Here is an 18238-nt window from a genome sequence, read left to right on the forward strand (position 1 = left end):
CTGGGGCATCCAGTCCATCTGCTTGGCTGAGGGCTGGTGCTGAGCGGCTGTTTTGTTCGGCTCCCACTGTCTCCCAAGGCCTCTGTTGGTGTCCTCTGCCTTTGAAGGGGCCGCTTGTTTGTGATCTTGGGGCATGTGTATGCTTGCAGGGCCACTGGGCCTGCACTTGGGGACCATCTGCCTGCACCCTACACTGGTGAGAGTGGCAGGAGCTCTGGCTGGGCGTGGCCTGGGGCCGGATGCGGGCTGGCGGGAGGCCGCACCTGAAACTGGGCTGGGTTTGGCCACTGAGTCACTGGATTAAGGTGTGGCCCGAACAGCCCCTGGCATTTGGCTGCTGTCCACACCCGGTTACTAGAGTGAAGAACAGAGGCAAACATTCCCAGGCCCGCCTTGGAGACTCACCCTGTGGGACTCAGGCACATCTTCTCATTCCTGTAGGCATCCACTGACTTTCCTAAGTTGGCATCGTGCTTAGAGGCATGGGGTGGCCTGTCCCTGTGTGCGGTGTTGCTGAATGCAGGGGACCAGCAGAAGGGAACACCCTTGGCTCTGTGACCCCAGGGGTCTTTGAGACTGTTGCCAGATGGCTCCTGTTGGCAGAGGTGGTTCTGAGGCGGTGCACTGGGCTGCCCACCTGGTCTAGGGGCTGCCCACCTGGTTGGGGGGCTGTTCACCTGGTTGGGCTACCCACCTGATCGGGGGGCTGTTCACCTGGTCGGGCTGCCCACCTGGTTGGGGGGCTGTTCACCTGGTTGGGGAGCTGCTCACCTGGTCAGGGGGCTGCTCACCTGGTTGGGCTGCTGTGCTCTTGGTGAGGCCAGGGATTTATTGGACTGAGTCAAACAGAGCCATCCACAGCTGGCCGGGGAGCTCGAGTATGTCCCAGCCTCCCCTTTAGGCATGTGACAGCAGTCTGTCTGATGTGCCACTTGCTGTCAGACCCTAACAGCAGGACCGCCTTTGACTGCCAATCCTCCCCTCAGACGCCATTTGAAGGCCTTAATTAGACTCGTGCAACGGGAGCTGTGTCGATTTCACGCCCCCGGGGGGGCCTGACTCAGAGCCCCCACGTCACCCGACACTGAAGTCCCGTGATTGCCATGGGCCTTCGTGGCAGCCAGCTGTCGGCAGACTGTGTCCCCGTGGCAGCCTGGAGGAAGACTCCTTGCCTGCAACCTGCCTTCACCTCTCCTCCCAGCTAATAGCACCAAGGCCCCCCCACTATTTCTCCTGCCCCTACCCTGACTATAGCACATGGAGGTGGGGGTCCCCCTTGGACAACAAACAGAAGAGGTAGCTGGTGCACAGACAGTCACCAGAACCCCAGGAATAAAGACCGTGCTCTCCTAGCCTTCCACAGGCAGTATTGATCTGTCAGGACTTGACACAAGACAGCTTTTTTGCAGAGTCTCTGTCTTCATGCTCAGCTTTGTGTGAACACTAAATAAATTGAAGCTAGCCAGGGGGCAAGCAGGACAGCCTCATCTGTCTTGGTCTGCATTCACTTCGCCTAGCTTGGCAGCCTAGGCCTCTGGGCTGAACACAGGAGGTCGGGGGCAGGGGAGGGGGGTTGCCTTCTCAGGGCCCCCCAGGGCTCGATGACCAATGTGGAGGGCCGGGGGCCTCCAGCATACCAGCTTGGCTCCCCCACATGAGAGCTTTATGGTGCCAGATTGTTGAGCCTTTGTCAGGAGAGATTAATAAACGTCTCAGTTGGACTTGCGTGTTCTTGGGGCAGCTCTGGTGATAGCAGGAGACAACTCAGCGTGCTTTCATGTTTCCTTGACATCCAAGGGCCCACTCTGGGGCAGGAATATCGATGAGGAACAGCAATGCATGGCTGGTTCTCGTCCCGAGGACAGGTTGGTGATCGCAGGGCCTCTGGCCTGGTTACGCCTGGGGTTCCTGCCTGGGAGGAGGCGAAGAGGACTATTCAGCCCTGGTTCCAACCTGAGCCCGGTTCCCGGTGGTGACATGGGGCTGGATGGGGTCTGTGAGGACCTATCCCAGGTCCTGGCATGTAGCAGGAGGCCTCTGAGGCTTTTTAAACCTGTTCCTGCAGCAGCATGCCTGCTGGGCCCGGAGCCCAGGAGCACTGAGCATGAAGGCTCCAGGGAGGACTGCTTTCCCACCATGGCCAGTCTGGCCCCGAGCACCTGGGTGGCCCCCAATCCCGTGACCCCCCTGTGTCTCCCCCGAATTGAGGCACCCCTGACTGTGTGTACCGTGTTCTCTGTGCTGTCGGCAGTCCTCCCAGTAAGAGTGTGTGAGGAGGAGAGCAGCTCACTTATTTAGCCTCAAGCAGGAGGTAGCCAGGAGCCAGCCACCATGAAGTGTGGCCTCCACATGGCAGTGGCCACAGGGAGAGCTCAGGTGCTGGCTCAAGATCCTCCATGGCAGGTCTCCGACCATCCCGAGGGGTGCCAGTCCCTGGAGTCCCTGGCGTTGGTGGGAGGGCAGGCACATCAGAGGGATGGTTGACGCTCTAACTGCAGCAGCCTGCTGTGCTGATGACCTGTTCTTTCTGAGCAGCCTCTGTTCCTCTTTGAGTGTCGAAAGAATTAGAGCAAGTTGGTGCCTGAGAAACCATCCCCAAGGGAGCTGGTGTCTACTTGGACAGTTAATCAGGGAGCATGAATGGGCGGGGTTAATGGAGAGCCACCATCACTTGCTGTCGCTTGTGGTTCTCAAATTGCACTTGATAAGGAGCTGAGCAGCAGGGCCTCCCCATGGCCTGAGGCCTCACGGGGCTGCTCTGAGCTGGGGAGGGGTTCTGTGTGGCTTCTTGTCCCTGGAGAGGGGCCACACTGTGGGGGGAGTATCTGTGCACCTTCAAGAATGGAGCAAGATTACACACCTTCATGCCTTGGGCCTGGGTCTCCTGCCCCCGCTGAGATCCAGGCGGCCTCCCGTGGCTGTGGTGGGGTGTGCTCCACTAGGTGCACAGGTGCCTCTCAGCCACTCATGTCTTGCCTCTGGGTAGAAATATAGGAAAAAAACTCCCCTACTCTGTTCACACCTTACCTTTCCTTGCAAATTGCATCAAGCAGAAGAAAAAACGGCGTTTTATAAATCAGCGAGGCTGGTGGGTGGAGGGTCTGCTGGAGACAAGTCCCACCGACAAGTAAGATGGGAGATGGGTGCAGGGGACCATCGGTGTTCCCACTGTCTCCCCGCAGCGGCAGTGAGTGTCTCGCCGTGCTTGTTGCCTGCTGCTGCTGTGGGAGCCCGGCCCAGCTTGCCCGGCCTGTGTGGAGAAGACATCAGATTGACTCAAAGTCCCCGCCAAGCCCTGCGTCCATCTCTGTGTGTCGCCCAGGGCTCAGTCCACTGCTTCACATTTTCCTGTCAACAAGTCCCTTTGAAGCATCCCCCAGTCACCCTGGACAGACAGCCTGGGAACCCCAAGCCCCCGCTGTGTGACTATCGATGCCTGAGAGCATGCGGATCGCCCTAGGACCGCAACCAAATGCAGATTTGACTCCAGAACTCCCGGTGCGGGCCTGGAGTTTTGAGACCTGAACAGGCTCCCAGGTGTGGCCAACACCAAGCCAGGACCTGACCCAGAGCGGGTGGAAGTGGAGGCTCCCGACAGTAAGGAGAGGGGAAGGAGGCCAGCTGGATGGGCGGGGACCACATGTGGTCAGCTCCTCCTCTCCCTGGTTCCACAAAGCCCCCGTGCCCAGGCACCGACAGTTGATACAGCGTTGACACTAAGGGAGTTTCTGGTCTTGTTCTGTCTCAGAACAGCACATCGGTGAGGATTGCTGTCTGCTGTCATCACCATGGCAGCACAGCCATCGATTTTCTTAGTTACTCTCCCAGCCACCTTCCATTTTTGCCCTTTTTGTGGGTGTGAGAAGAACCCTACTTCTCCCAGGGAGAAGCTGGTGGCTTCGAGGCCGAGAGAGGACGGTGGGGTTGGTAGCTGATCCCAGAGGGGGGTCCCTCGGCACTGTCTGAGCTCTGTCTCCTGTTCTGGTGGCTCTGATGGCGTGACGCCCCCGCAGCCCCCTCAGCTGTCTGCCTTTCCTGTAATGAGAGCTCTATATTCGTGCCGTGTTCAGGCGTATGCTAATTAGCTCTCGGAGGTGCCTTTCTACTAGGGAAGCCACCAGGATAATTGCGCGTTATGGATATTTGCTTCAGAAGGCTCCAGAAGGTGATGTGCGCTCCCAGCCAAGTTTGAGCAGCTGACCCCTTGGCTCGGAGCCCCTCTGCCACCAGCAGGGAACAGGAGCTCTGCCCCCTCCTGAAATGACAGATACCAGAGAAACGAATGTTTTGGTGCCCTTGGTGGGCACTGGTGCCCAAAAGGAATGCCCTGACCACTCCGCATCGACAGCTCTTCCTGCTGGCCAGGTTCCAGTCTGGCTCCAGGAAGACATGGTAGGAGGTCAAGTTATCGAAGGAAGGCCAGATGCCTTCTCTGCGCCCTCCAGCACCATCTGGGGCTGCTGAGGACTCTTCCAGCACATGGCTCTGCCCCGCAGCGGGTGGAGAACACCAGCGAATCCCGCCCACCCCAACACGGCACACACATGCACGCGCAGAGACCAGTCTTATGGCTGTAAAGTCACAGCTGTGCTGGTCTCATCTTCGCTTCTCCCAGGCTGTTCATCTGATACTCAGGGTCAGTACCTGGGCAAGGTTGGGGCTCCCGGCACACCTGTGGCTGCCATGGTCCTCACCGTGGTCCTTACCTGCAGCTCCACTTCACAGACCCGAAAGGAGGGGCCGGCCAAGTTATGGGTTCCACTGGCCCAAGGGCGGCCGGCACTGCCTTCTCCCGAGGCTCCCACCCCAAAGGCCCACCAGGGTGCACACCCTCACCCTCCCAGGCGCTGTGGGCTCCTCCAGCAAGGTGGGGTGGCCCTGCCCTGGCTGGACCTACCTTGATCAGGGAGCAAGAGGGGTTCCCCCGGCACCCCTATGACCATGCCTCGTGGTCTCGTAAGTTCTCAGAGTCCCACCGACATCCTCCTGCTTTGTGTGACACCCACACTTGTCAGTCTGGCCTCAGCACCAAGAAGCATTGGCCTCCCTGATCTGCCAGCACGAACACTCTGTTCCCAATCCCACCCGGGCCACAGCCTCGGGGGCACCTCAGCCTGGTGTTTCCATGAACCTTCAGCCCCTGCCTGGCATATGGGCATGCAGGCAGAGAAGGGGCCACTCTCTCTCAGAGAGAGTGCCAGAACCCCGGGGGCTGGGAGGGCTTCGACCTTTGTGGGTACAACCGACATCCCTGGGCACACCCTGCCGCCTGAGACGTCTTCACTTCTGGCCACCTTGGGGTACGGCCTCCCCTGGACCAGTCACAGTTTTGCCTCCGGGAGGGAGTAATATCAGCCACTTTGGAGTTGGGGTGGGGGCCTCAGCAGATGGCACATATCTCCTCCCAAACCTTTGATGGCCTCCTGTCCCCTGCGGGGGTGGGGGGGCGGCTGGTGTGTGCAGACTGTCCTCCAGTGCGCCATTCCGACTGCTCCTGGAGGCCCATCTGGGCTGGGAGAGTCTGGCTGGGAGTGCCTGTGTCATGGAGTGACCGGGATTTGCTGGGCGTGGGCAAGCAGGTTATGGGATTCGCATTCAGGGCTTGCAGGCAGCCCCGCGGAACCCGAGCCCTCAGACGTGATGCGGCTGGACTCAGGGCCCCAGGGACCAAGTGCCAAGAGCCAGGGCTCACGCGTGGGTGGGGACTCAGAGCACGGGCCTTCAGCGCTGGATGCCCCCATTCTTCCAGCACATTTTCAGATCCCATCCTGGAAGCCATGTGCTTTCTGTGAGCACCCAGCATCATGTGAGAGTGCTGGGTGTTCCGCAGGTCTGGGCAGCTGGGCAGCCAGACTCTCGTCATTGTCTCCCACATTGTAATGCTCCTGAAGATGCCCCCCTTTCTCACAGCATCGGCTCCCCCTGCACCCCGACACCATGCCTTCATGGGCAGCTCCCCTGGGCTCTTGTCCTCAGGGCCCTGTGCAGTCTCTCATCTCTACGGCCTGGGTCAGAGACGAGCATGACCATCTCATGGCCAAGGACACAGGTGTGCAGGTGGGCATGGCGAGGCAGACACCTGGTGCTCGGGACCCCCAGCACTGGGGGCGCCTGCCCAGGCCTGATTTTGTCAGCAGGGATGAAGGGCATCAGGGGATGGAAGTAAAGTGGGCACTGGTGGTGCCCACCCCTTGACCACCAGTGGGTGGCTGCCCTCCTGCAGGCACAGGGCCTGGCTCCACAGGCAGACTGAACGCATCTGTGCGCTGAGGCTCTTCCTGTCTTTTTGCCCATTTTTCTTAACTGCTTCACCCGCCATCCTCTTGCTTAGAGGAGGAGGGTGTGTGTGGAGGGGCCGCTGACATCAGGGTGGCGCTGCGCCCAGATTCCTGGCTGTCATTGTCACATTACGAATGGAGGCAAACGCTTGCCTGGCCCTTTCTCTGGGCAGGGACTGTGACATGTGCCTCACTGGCCTGATCCCCCAAATCGAGAGATGCATGGTCTTACTGATTTAACCTTGGTACAAGGGACAAACATTCACACTTAACCAATGAGAAAATTAAGTCAGCCCAGGAGCTACCGTCCCAAGCCCTTTCCCCACAGACCCCTGCACTGTTGGGACCAGTCACACCACCAGGAACCCCCAGATGGACATCTTCTGGCTGGCGGACAGGAGTCAGAGCAGAGCCTGGTCTCTGCCCCCGGGGTTGGCCCGCTCTGTGTGGCAGTGGGTTCCAGAGACCCTGGTTGTTGAAGGCCCCTCCAGAAGTGGTGTTGGACTCTCTCTCCGTGCCCCACACTCCTCACCCCTCCCCCAGCCAAGGCTCAGCCCGCCTGTTGTTCCTTCAGAGATTGAAACGGCCTTCTCCAGGCTCCTTGACCTGGGGTCCCCAGCTTCCTCCTGGTTTCTTGGGTTAATCATGTGTTAGAAGTTTCACCACTGGGTTGCCCTCCAGACACTGATCTTGGAGACGATGCTCCCTTTGGTGGTCATGGTGTTCCGAGGGCCTGGTCTTCCATGGAGCACACCCAGCCCTGAGGTCTGGCATCTGGCTCCTTAGCTGCTTCATCCTGCGTGAAGTGGCTCACCTCCACCGTGGGGTCAGCTCAGGCCACTGGGCTTCTTCGAGGGAGTCATTGCCAGGCCAGTCTTCTCCAGCCTGTATTGCTTTGGCAGAAATGTCTTCTTTCTTAAGCCTAAACAGGGTGTTAAATCCTTGTGAAATGGCATCCTCACTCCTTTGGAATTAGGAGTCCAGCGTTATGCCCTGGAGCGGCAGGCCCTCAGGTGGAATCTGGTCCACACTCCACTTTCACAGGTAAGGATGGGAGCTGCACAGATCTGCTGGGTGCTGGTGTGTGCATGGCCAAACCCTAGGGCCCAAGTCCCGCTTCCCCACTTCATCTTTTTCAGTCTCCCAGATTCATGCTCCCTTTCAGCTTCTTGTCATTCATAGATTACAAGAACACGTATTTTCTGTGGGAGAAGAAAAAAAGCCTGAATTTTAAAAGTCAATGTTGTGGAAGACACAACGTGAGAGGACTCTTCTAGATTAAAGAGACTAAAGACATCTGATACCGAGGAGGAAAGATAAGAATTCTGGTGCCCTAAACATTAATTCCTCGTAACCCACATTTAGGCCTCTTTGTGATTTATTTGTTCCAAATATGTTCCAAATTATGAAGCGTCATTCAAATAAACAGAATGCTGACTTATTAAAATGAGAGAGAGACTAAAGAGATGTGAGATCCTGGGTGGGAGAGGAGCTCGTAGATGGCATGTTGGGACGTCCTGGGACACTGGTGTGCACTGTTGATTGGAATAGGGTCTGTGTCAGTGGTTGCTTTCTGAGCGTCAGGATGGCCATGTGCTGATGTGGCAAAAGGTCCGTGCTCTTCCAGCATGCAAGCTGATGTGTTGGGGAGCCCATGTCGTGATGTTTGCTATTAAATCTCAAATGGTTCAGGAACAAAGTGTGTGCATGTGCACGTGTGTACATACGTGTCAGAGAGAGCTAAAGCGTGTGTGTGTGTGTACATGTCAGAGACAGAGCTAAAACGTGTGCATGTGTGTACGTGTCAGAGAGAGCTAAAGCAAGTGTGCATGTGTACACACGTGTCAGAGAGAGCTAAAGCAAGTGTGCATGTGTACACACGTGTCAGACAGAGCTAAAACAAGTGTGTGTGTGTACATATGTGTCAGAGAGAGCTGAAGCAAGTGTGTGTACATACATGTCAGAGCTGAAGCAAATGTGTGTACATACGTGTCAGAGCTAAAGCAAGTGTGTGTGTGCATACGTGTCAGAGAAAGAGCTGAAGCAAGAGTGCGTGTGTGTGTGTACATACATGTCAGAAAAAGAGCTAAAGCAAGCATGGCAAATGCTGACGACTAGGAACCTAGGTGACAGGTGAACAGGTATTCGCAGTATTATTATTGCAACTTTTCCGAGGGTTTGGAAGGTTGTGCTGGGAGGAGAGTGTATTCTGTCTTCTTCTGAGCCACAGAAAAGAACAGACTTGGCAAAGCCATGACTCAGGGCCCTTTTGATCTCCCAGCGATTCCCACCATGTTCACCTAGGGCCAGTGATGGAAACCTCTGGGTGTGGCTGTAGAACTGGATTCAGAGCCATCCCCAGACCATCCTCCAGCCACATTTGAGTCCTTGTCACGGCAGCATTTGGTGTTATGGGAGACTGCCTGGTGCCTTGTTGAGTTCAAGTGGGAGGTGGGTTTGCACCTGTGCTGGTCTAGGGCTTGGAGAAGCAATGAGATGGGTGCCGCCAGCCCCTGCCCGTGGTCTCTGCGCCACATGGTGGCCACGGGGATCCTTTGAACGCTGAAGCAGGTCGTGCTCTCACCCCCATCTCGCACCTCCCTTTGCCTCCTTGTCTGCTTCCAGCCTCACTGGCCTTCTCACTCTTCTGTGAGCACACCTTACCCCTGGCTTGTGTCCTCCCGGCCCACTATCTGGGCAGTCTCCTTCCTGATTCTGCCTGGTCTGCTTGCTCTTCTCTCTGCCTCATTTTTCTCCACCTGGTGCATCATTTGTTTGTCTGCCTCTCTCGGGAGAGTGTGCAGATGCCATGAAGGCAAGGCCCCTGGTTACAACACCTGGAGTGGCACCTGGCACATAGGTGCTCGCTAAACAGTCGGGGCCTGGCTGCAGTCAGCATCGTGAGGATGGAACATGAGCAGGTGCCCTAGGCTGGGAGCTGGTCACCTTCGTCTGGGTAGTGGCTCTTGCACCAAGATACTAGCCGGTGGTTTCTACTGTCTGTACCTTTTAAAAATCTGGTACGTGTAATTTTCTTTAGTCTTCTAGAATCTTGTATGTTTTCCCAAAGAACCCAGTTTGGGGGAAACATTTGAATGAGATGTCGTCTGTGTCATCCTATGTCCCTGAACGTGTGTAAAGCGATTGAAGATGTCCCACCATCTCCCACCCTCTGCCACTCCTCTGTGTTGTCTTTCTGGAAGTTCCGCAAGCACCAGGGGATGAGCGTCTGATCCTTCTCTGCCGTCTGCTCCTGGGACACAGCCCTGTCCTGGGGGGGCGCTGCCTTCTTGTGCTCCTGACCTTGTCTGGAACTCTGAGCCAGAGTGGCTCTGCACCTTGGCCTCTCGACAACCTTCCTCGGAGCTTTGGTCCAGCTCCTGCTCCTGTGCCCGGTGCTTGCCCTGCCTGGCCGTCCTCCCTGGTGTCGCCCTCCTTCTCCTGGCCCTCCCTTATCTTTAGTCATGCCCTGTACGTTCTGAGCGTGTCGCCACACTCCTGCATGCTCTCATTTCTGCCTTCTCCTGAGTTGGGATCGCTGCGGTTGGAAGGGCGGCGTTTGTTTAATTCTTTGCTGTCCTCGTGCCTGCTTCTCCTCAGTGGCTATCTTCGGTCCCCAGGTAATTGTCTTGGCTGGTTCCAGGCTCCATGTGGGCCAGGCCCCTTCACGCTTGTCCTGGCCCCAAGGTTCTTGGCAGTATCTGTGCACATTTTTGAGCGTCTGTTGGGAATTTTTCTGGAGCAGTGGTGAAATACAGTGCTTAAGGAAGAGAAGCAGAAACAACTGAGCCCTGGTGTTCCCTCTTGCTCGTGATCCCAAGGGTTGGCAGAAGCCCGCCCTGCTTAGGGGCCAGCGAGTCAGAGGCTCCCCTGAGGATGGCCCCCACCCTCCTCGAGCTCGCCTGCTGGGCTCTGCTGGGAGGAATGCTGAGTCACCCAGACCTGCCGGGGAGGCAGGCTCCTTCTTGGGGAATCACTTCCCATTGTTATCTGTAGCTTCACTGGTGGGATTCCTTTTTTATCTTCCCAGGGGATTCAGACTACCCCAGGACAAGGGGCGGTACCCATGGAGATGGCGGGTGGGCACCTGAGAGGGGCTGCTGACTCTGGCTCCTTCCTGGCACTGGAGGGCTCAGGCTACATCAGGAGGGACCTCGAGAGGGCCTGGCAGCTCTGGAGTTCTGAGGCTCTGACCCCCCAAAATGGTCACGGTGCTGGCAGAGTGACCCCCAGTTTGCTCGGCTCCCCTAGGGTCTGCTGGCCACTGGACTGTTTTGCTCTAAGCAGATGGGAAAACCTCAAAACATGTGTTGTGAAGACTAATCATACACCAATAGAGTTTAGGGCTATCATAAAATAAAACTGCTTCCTGAAGAGAGCCACACATCATAGCAGTACTACGCATAATCACCCCCAAAGTGGAAATACCCAGTGTCCATGGACGGACGGCTGGAGAAACAGAAGATGGTCCATCCATATGCTGGAATACCATTCAGCTGTAAAAGGGAATGCAGTGCTGGCACATGCTACGGATGAATCTCAAAAACATGCTCAGTGAAAGAAGCCAGGTGCAAAAGGGCGTATAGTATGTGATTCTGTGTATGTGAAATGTCGAGACAGGCAAATCCGTAGAGACAGAAAGTGGAATAGTGGTTGCCAGAGGCTGGAGGGAGTGGGGAGTGACTGCTAGTGGGGACAGGGTTTCTCTTTGGAGTGATGGAATATTCTGGAACTAGGAGTGGTGGTTGCTCCACATCATGAATGTGCTCGAGGACAGAGAGTTACCTCTTGGGGGGTGAAGGGGGGCTATGCACATCCAGCAGCTCCCTGTCCAGCCACCCTGGCTCCAGTGCTGTGTCCTTCCTGGGGGCCATGTGCTGGGGCCAGGCGCTGCTCCTCCCTGCTGGAAGAGATCACTTCCTTCTGCCTCTGTCACCCAGAGGTGGGCCACCACTCTAGGAGACAGCGGCCCGAGCCTGACTCCCAAGGCCACCCGGCCTCTCTGTAGCTGCGCATGGACCTACCGGTCTGCAGGATTCTCGGGCTCCCAGGTCACAGTCGGTTGTATGGAGCAAATGTGGTCGTGACCATATCGCCACCGTTGTGGTGACCGTTGTCCTCTGTTAGCCACATGAGACAAAACTGGCCTGTGTCTGGCCAGACGTTTCTTGCACATTTCACTCACCACCCACCGTGGGCTGTGCTGGAGGAGGGGGCAGGAGGTGATGGGCACGTCCCGTGTGTCAGTGAGGAAGCGCAGCGCGTGTGCCTGTGTGTGTGCATGTGTTGTGTGTGTGTCTTTGTGTGCATGTGTGTGGTGTGTGCAGGTACCTACGTGTGTGTGCATGTGTTGTGGGTGTGCCCGTGTGTGTGTGCATGTGTCTGTGTGCATGTGCACGTGTGTGTGTGTGCTGGCTGCCCCACCCCTGCTCGTCCCCTGGGGGAGGGGCATTACCACGTAGACTGAGTTCCACTCTTGACCTAAAGAAGTGAGGCTGCCATGTCAGAGGTTACTGAGAGTGACAGAAGTTTTAAAACTCAGAGCTGAAGGGTGTGCAGCCGGAAATGATTCAGCGCTGCCCTGGTGCTTCATTGCAGGGTAAACACTTGGTGGGAGGGTTGGAGAGGGTCTGGCCTCATTTTCACAAGGTCAGATGTGACCTTGGTTTTGACGTGGTTTTGTCTTGGTTGAAGCCTTGTGGTGCTGACATGTGCCCATGTCTTCTGTTCCTTCTCCTGATGGCCCTCACCCCTTGCTCATTCCCAAGCCCTCTTCTAAGGCTCAGCCACCAGGTTCCAGGGTTTGCTGACTCACTCTCCCCAGGTGTGGCGGGGGCTGCCCTCCCACTGCCACTCCCTCTGTTGACACTCACCTGAGCCCTGGCAGTCCCGTTGTGGGGGCAGCTCTTGGTGCTGAGTTATCCTGGCTCACTGGCTGTTTGCTCTGCAAGACTGGGTCTGAGCTTCTGTGTTAAACCTGATTTTCGGAGTTCAGGGCCCACCTATGCTGTGGACCCGGGACCCGGATTCCCAGGGGCCTGTGGCATCTGCACTCAGAGAGGCCAGGTACCTGGGAAGGTGTCCCCACCTCATGCTGTCCCTTGAGCACGGGAGAAAGGATGGGAAGGTCACAGAGCCCAGGAATGAGACGAGGCTGTCACTGGCTCACTGGCTCTGAGAACCTTCATTTGTCCTCCTCCCAAGACAAGTGACTGTTACCGCTGATGCCTGAGATTCCCAGTGTAGTTTGGGGAGCCTGGTTTGGGGCATAGCCTTCTCCCCATGGTGGGGGTGACCATCCCCTAAAGCCTGCCCACTGCACCCCGCAGCACTCCGGGGCTCCAATGCCTGAGGGCTTGCACACACTTATACCTCCACTTGGCACATTTCATGTGCATATGGCTTCCCACAGCTTAAAATTCACTGTGTGGGCTGGTTTGTGCAGCCACTGGCTTGCAGCTTAGAGCCCTGTGCACACTTTGGCTGTGCGTCCCCTGATGTGCACACCAACAACACGACCTTCGGCCTCGGGGGACAGGTGGAGCTCTGAGGGTGGGGGCTCCAGCTGGGTGGAGACGCTGGTGCAGTGGCCAGAATTCCTTGAGAAGCTTCACATACTTTTTTTTGGCATCAGGAATTCCTTTTCTAAAGGATTTGCTGTTTGTTGTTCTTGTTTTCAAATGTTCTTGAACTATTGGTATGCAGCCTTTTAAGGAAATATGCATTTTTGACTTGATCTTGACATTAACATACAATTATGTTCTGAGGCCTAAAGGGTATAGCCGATGGCGTGGGCGCTGCCCCTGTGGGGAGACTTTGCTGGTGCCCGGCTGTCTTGGCGGCATGATGGACCGTGCGTGACCACCGCCACTGAGCTAGCTTCACATCTTATTTATGGACTTGATACCCCTCGCAAGGGCCGGTGGGGGCAGAGCGTGGGTGTGTGAGGTGGTGCCCACAGGCTGAGGACTGGGGCTGCTACCCCCCCACCAGCCAGACCTCGTGCTGTGCGGGCACCACCACCCCTTTGGCCTCTGTGTAACCAGTTCCTAGATGCCCAGGTCCCTGAGAGTTCCCACCAGGGGAAGAACCTTGCGTCATGTGAACACAAATGAGACCTCAGGTGGTTTCTAGACCTCAGGTGTTCCTCCTGGGAAATTTACAGAACGCCAAAAAGCACAAAGAGGCAGAGTGAACCCCTCTTGGTTCTCAGTCTGATTCCATGTGTCCAAAGGTCTGACCTGTGGGTCTAGATTTCCTGTGTGTGCTGTTCTCGACAGCAGGACAGCTCCCCACTATGCAGTTCAGATTGGGGGCGATAAAAGGTGGCAGGAGGTGCCCAGGAGCCTCAGCCCTTGAGAGGTGCAGATGGAATTGGGGGTCTTCTCCCCTGTGGGCTCTGCGCCAGGCAGGGCAGGGAGGCAGCAGCCTGGCCTGTCCCCTGGGCTGCCCTGGGTGATGCCCACTCCTGTTTGTCCCCACGGCTTCCTTTCAGCCAAGGACGGGGACCAGGCTTCTTCATGCCACCTTTTGTCCCCTGTCATCCTTGGCCCGTTCCCCGACACCTCGAATCCCTGGGGGTGGGATGGGGTAGGAGTGAGCTTGGGGCTGGGAGGAGCCACATGAGACTGGCATCCTCTCCTTCTGGGGCTGGTCAGCCTCAGCTCACCCATCAGTGTGCGGTTGACCATGTGTGGTCACAGCTCCATCCCAACCACAGGAAGCCATGGCAGAGGCGGGGCCCTCTTGTTCCCTGGTGAGGCCCCACCGCGCCCTTCAGCAGCATCAGGCCCTCGTCTGGCTGTTATTTGGAAGTGGGGTGGAAGTAATTTCCAGGGACTCTAGGCTCCAGCGGGCGTCACTTGTGCTGTGGTTTGGGCACTGATGTGCGTGGAGGTGCTGGCACGCTGTGGCACTTAGATGTTCATCACATTGAATGAGTGCCTGGAGCTCATGGGGTCTGCACCTGCTCCTGCATGTCCTCCTCTCCTCCCGGCTCGCGGACGAGCGTGGTCCTAAAGACAGACCTGGTGCAACCTAGTCTCTGGTCCTTGTGGGCCACGTGGTCATGACCTGGCCACTTGGCTTCCTGGAGCCATGTGTGTTCATGGGCAGATGGTGGCACCCCAGGGCTGCTGGGAGAGTGAAAGGAGACTCAGGCTCACACACACTCACACTCACATAGCCACACGTGTATGCTCACTCAACACACCCTTACACCCGCTCTCACTGACAGCCACACGCTCACACCCACACTCATACACTGTGTACCCGGATACAAATGCACGCACACTCGCCCACACATGCACGCACACACACATGCTTGGCGTGTAACTGGCCCTTCCTGCTGAGCGATCTTTTGCAGTGGCCTCAGGCCGAGGTGTGGGTGTCTTCGCTTTCTCCGTGGCGGCTACAAGCAGCTTTGTGCCAGGCGAGGCCATCTCTTTCTTCCCCACGACCCAGGCCCCCAGGGGTCTGTGCTTCCTCCCATGACAGGCCCCACCTGGGAGGGGGTCTCTGCACCAGTCGGGCACAGGGGGTGGGGTAGATGCTCAGCTCGGACCAGATGAGCCCCAGGATACATGTCGTCTTCCCTCCATGGCCGAGGGGACCCTGCCAGCATGCCTCCCGTCTCCTGAGGAGGATTGCGGTTGGGCCTTGCTCGGCCTGTGTCTCCGTGGCACGTGATGGCCTGGTTGAAGCTGGCAGGTGACTCTGAGCTCCCTGGGAAGTGCTCGCATCCCTTTCCTTTCCTCCCTGGACAGAACCTCTGTGTCCAAGGTGAAGCCCCAGCTTTTGGGAATGTGGCCGCAGCACATTGAGAGCTAGAGTCACTCAGGACTCAGGCTGCAGGCGGGCCGCCCAGACTGCTGGAGAGGTGGCTCTCATGTGTGTGCTCTGACTGAAGAGAGTGACCCTGGGAGGCAGAGCTCTGGGCCCTGCAGGGCAGAGTCTGGCTCTGTGACACTTGCCAGCCTACTGACCTCGGGCAGCCTGACCTGCCGGCTCGGGGTGGGAGCTGGTGGACTCCTTGGGCTGTGCTGATTAAAGGAGATCTGTCTGTAAGGCGCCTGTTCATGGTCAGTGCTCAGCGTGTCCTGTCGTCATCAGGGCTAGGACAGCACCAGCAGCTCATGGAACAGCCAGATGACCAGGCGAAGCCGCCCTCCCCCAGAGCCCAGCCCTGCTTCCAGGAGGGAAAGTGACCCCAGGTGGGAGGCCGTCTGCCCTGCGGATGGTCGTGGTCTTGGAAGGCAGCATCATCCACTGGGGCCTCCTGGGGTCCATAGGAACTTGTTCTGGTTTCTAGCTGGCCTCGTTGGGTGCCAGGGGTGCTCCTCGTGGCTGCTCCTGAAAGGACCCTCTGGGTCATGTGACCCCCCAGGCGGCCCAGCCATGAGCAGGAGAGGGATGTCCTGGTACAGGCAGCACCTCGAGGACAGGGTTTGTCAGAAAGGGACATCATTGAGGGGAGGGATGGGCCTACTGCTCCATTTGTGTCTGCAGCATGTGGTCAGCACCTGCCATGGAAAATGGCCACTCAGCAGATGTTTGCCGATCAGATGAATGCAGCCTGGACCGCCCGTTCCAGCCCCTCCCTCTACAGATCATGCTCCTTGACGTCCAGTCTGGAAACAGCCTCGGGTGACAGCTTGCATCTTTGTGCTGCCACACTCCAGTTTCTCAATCTGCCTCTTGCGAGTGGGCCAAGGAAAGCCAGTGTCCCTGAAGTGTCGCCACTCTGGAAAAATGCTGTACCGAGTGTTCCACGTGTCCCCAGAGGCCCTTGGCGGTGTTAGCCAGGCCTCAGTGCACTGATTCAGCTGCCTGATGAGCCAGCCAATGGCCCTGCGGGTCTGGGCAGCTGGTCTCCTCAGGGCTCGCTCCCTGGGGTTTGGAGCCGAGCTCAGTTCCAGGAGCACCATGGGGCCTGGAGCTGAGTCAGGTCTCCTCTTTGTTCCTGTAACGCAGGGGTGTGGCATGGGGGCCAGAGCCCGCTCTCCTGCCTCCCCCTGGGTCGCAGAGGCTCACGCACCTGCATGTCCTGAAGGTTTGTTCCCTCTGGTGTTGTCTGGGCCTGAAGTGGGAGGGCCAAGGGTTGTTGGCGTCTGTGAGCGAGAGCAAGACAGGTCGTAAAGATGCGTATGCACTCATGGGTTCGCACATGGGCTCGAGATGTGCAGGCGTGGGGCTTTCCTGTTGTTTTGCTTTGTCATGAACGTGGGCTCTGATGCAGACACCTGAGGCCCCCACTCTGCCACCGCAAAAGACACCAAGCGATCATGCATTTGAGGGCCAGTGTTCCTTGTCATTCTAGAATTTTCTATTTCTTCTTGGGGGCATCACCAAAAGCAGCACCCCTCTTGCCTGCCCCCAGTGTACCTCTGCCTGCCAGTCATGGGACCCCACCGGGCACGAGCCTCCTGCAGCCCAGACTGTGGCATCCCCCTGGCCTGCTGTGCCCGATCCTCAGCCACGGGTTGGGGTGGCAGGAACGGTGATTCACATATTTAACTTTCCTCCCCTTTTCTTTTCTTTCCTACCATCCAGGAGATGTTCTCTTCCAGATGGCCGAAGTCCACAGGCAGATTCAAAATCAGTTGGAGGAAATGGTGAGTCCTAGCCTTCCAGTGGGGGCCCCCAGGGAAGAAGGGGCAAATGCAGGTGGACAGGTGCCATCAAAGGTGAGGGGAGAGCCAGCTGTGTGCTTTTTCAGGGTGTACACTTGGGAACGTTGCTCGGTCGTGTGGCCACGCTCAGAAAAGTGGGGCTGCACCCCGGGCTCAGGACAGAAGTCACACACCGGGGCAGTGACTCACCGTAGGGGCCAAGGATGTACAGAAGGACTCAGGAGGAATGGGGTCTCACACTCAGCTGGCTGTGGGGGCCAGACAGGGACACTGTGGGTGGCAGGCCCAGGGAGCACATGAGGGCCCTGATTATAGGTGCAGCCTGGACCCAGGGGGTCTAAAGCGAGAGGTTGCTCAGATCTCTCTTAGTTCACATTCAGGTCCATGGCTTGTGTCAGCTTGTGCCCGAGTGACTCCCCAGCACTGAAGGGCAGAGGGGGGACAGTGAGGAGGCTGTTTCTGTTTTCCTCATGGGAAAGGCAGCCTCCATGCCTGTCGAAGGCTGAGATGGTCTGACAGTCCAGAATTCTGTTCAGCGCTCCCTCCTTGAGCCTCCTGGCTCCATGGGGCCCACCTGTCCATGCAGGGTCATTGGCTCGTGGATCACGATGGGCTCCTCTTTCACATCAGGGTGCCCAGTGCCCAGGGTGCCGTGGTGATCACCTGTCCCTCCCTGGGGTGGCTCCCGCCCTCCTTCCCCTGACCCACCTCATGCTCCCAGGCCTGCGTATCAAGCTGACTGGTGATATGTGTTCTCTCCCGGTCCAGCTGAAATCCTTTCACAACGAGCTGCTCACGCAGCTGGAGCAGAAGGTGGAGCTGGACTCCAGGTACCTGAGTGTAAGTAGCCCCACCCCACACCTGTTGGATCTCCTTGCACTGCTCCGGCTGTGTTGACTGTTTAAATTCTTCCCTCTGTCTGAAGGGTTTTCAGCTTCCTATGAGCTTCCCATCCAGTGAGCTCCCCAGGGCCCTGACATTCTTGCCCTTTGAGACTGAATGTGGTCCTGTGGGTGAACTGTCACGTCGGATGCCCCATGTGCCCGCTTCTGCTGCCCCTGCCTCTTGGCTGCTTTTAGTAAAGATGGTGATGTGATGTTGCCGCCCCGTGGAACCCACACAAACGCCTCCTTTGACCTGCTGTAATTCCGAATTCTTCATGCCCCCATCCTTGCTCCCCTCCTCTCCCCAGCCAGCTGACAAGAGGAGCAAGGGACCAGGCTCCATTGGTGTTTAGGACACGAATTCATACGAGGCTCTCCTGGCGGGGCAGGAGGGCGAAGCTCGGCTGGTTTTCCCAGGCCCCATTTTCATCTCTGGGGAGCAGAG

At 57.4% G+C, this 18238-nt stretch overlaps 1 protein-coding gene across 9 annotated transcripts in view; it reads left to right on the forward strand.

The window, feature by feature from the left end:
- Nucleotides 1-18238, forward strand: part of BAIAP2 (BAR/IMD domain containing adaptor protein 2) — a 78060-nt gene that overhangs the window by 29797 nt on the left and 30025 nt on the right. For all 9 annotated transcript variants that reach the window (XM_014789350.2, XM_087441754.1, XM_087441751.1 and 6 more), the window contains exons 4-5: nt 16830-16891; nt 17678-17749. In XM_014789350.2, coding sequence (XP_014644836.1) covers nt 16830-16891; nt 17678-17749 — 134 coding nt within the window. The remainder of the gene's footprint in view (nt 1-16829; nt 16892-17677; nt 17750-18238) is intronic.

Source organism: Ceratotherium simum, chromosome 16 (assembly GCF_057802395.1).
Source record: "Ceratotherium simum simum isolate JZ-2026a chromosome 16, ASM5780239v1, whole genome shotgun sequence".
Classification (NCBI taxonomy): Eukaryota; Metazoa; Chordata; class Mammalia; order Perissodactyla; family Rhinocerotidae; genus Ceratotherium; species Ceratotherium simum.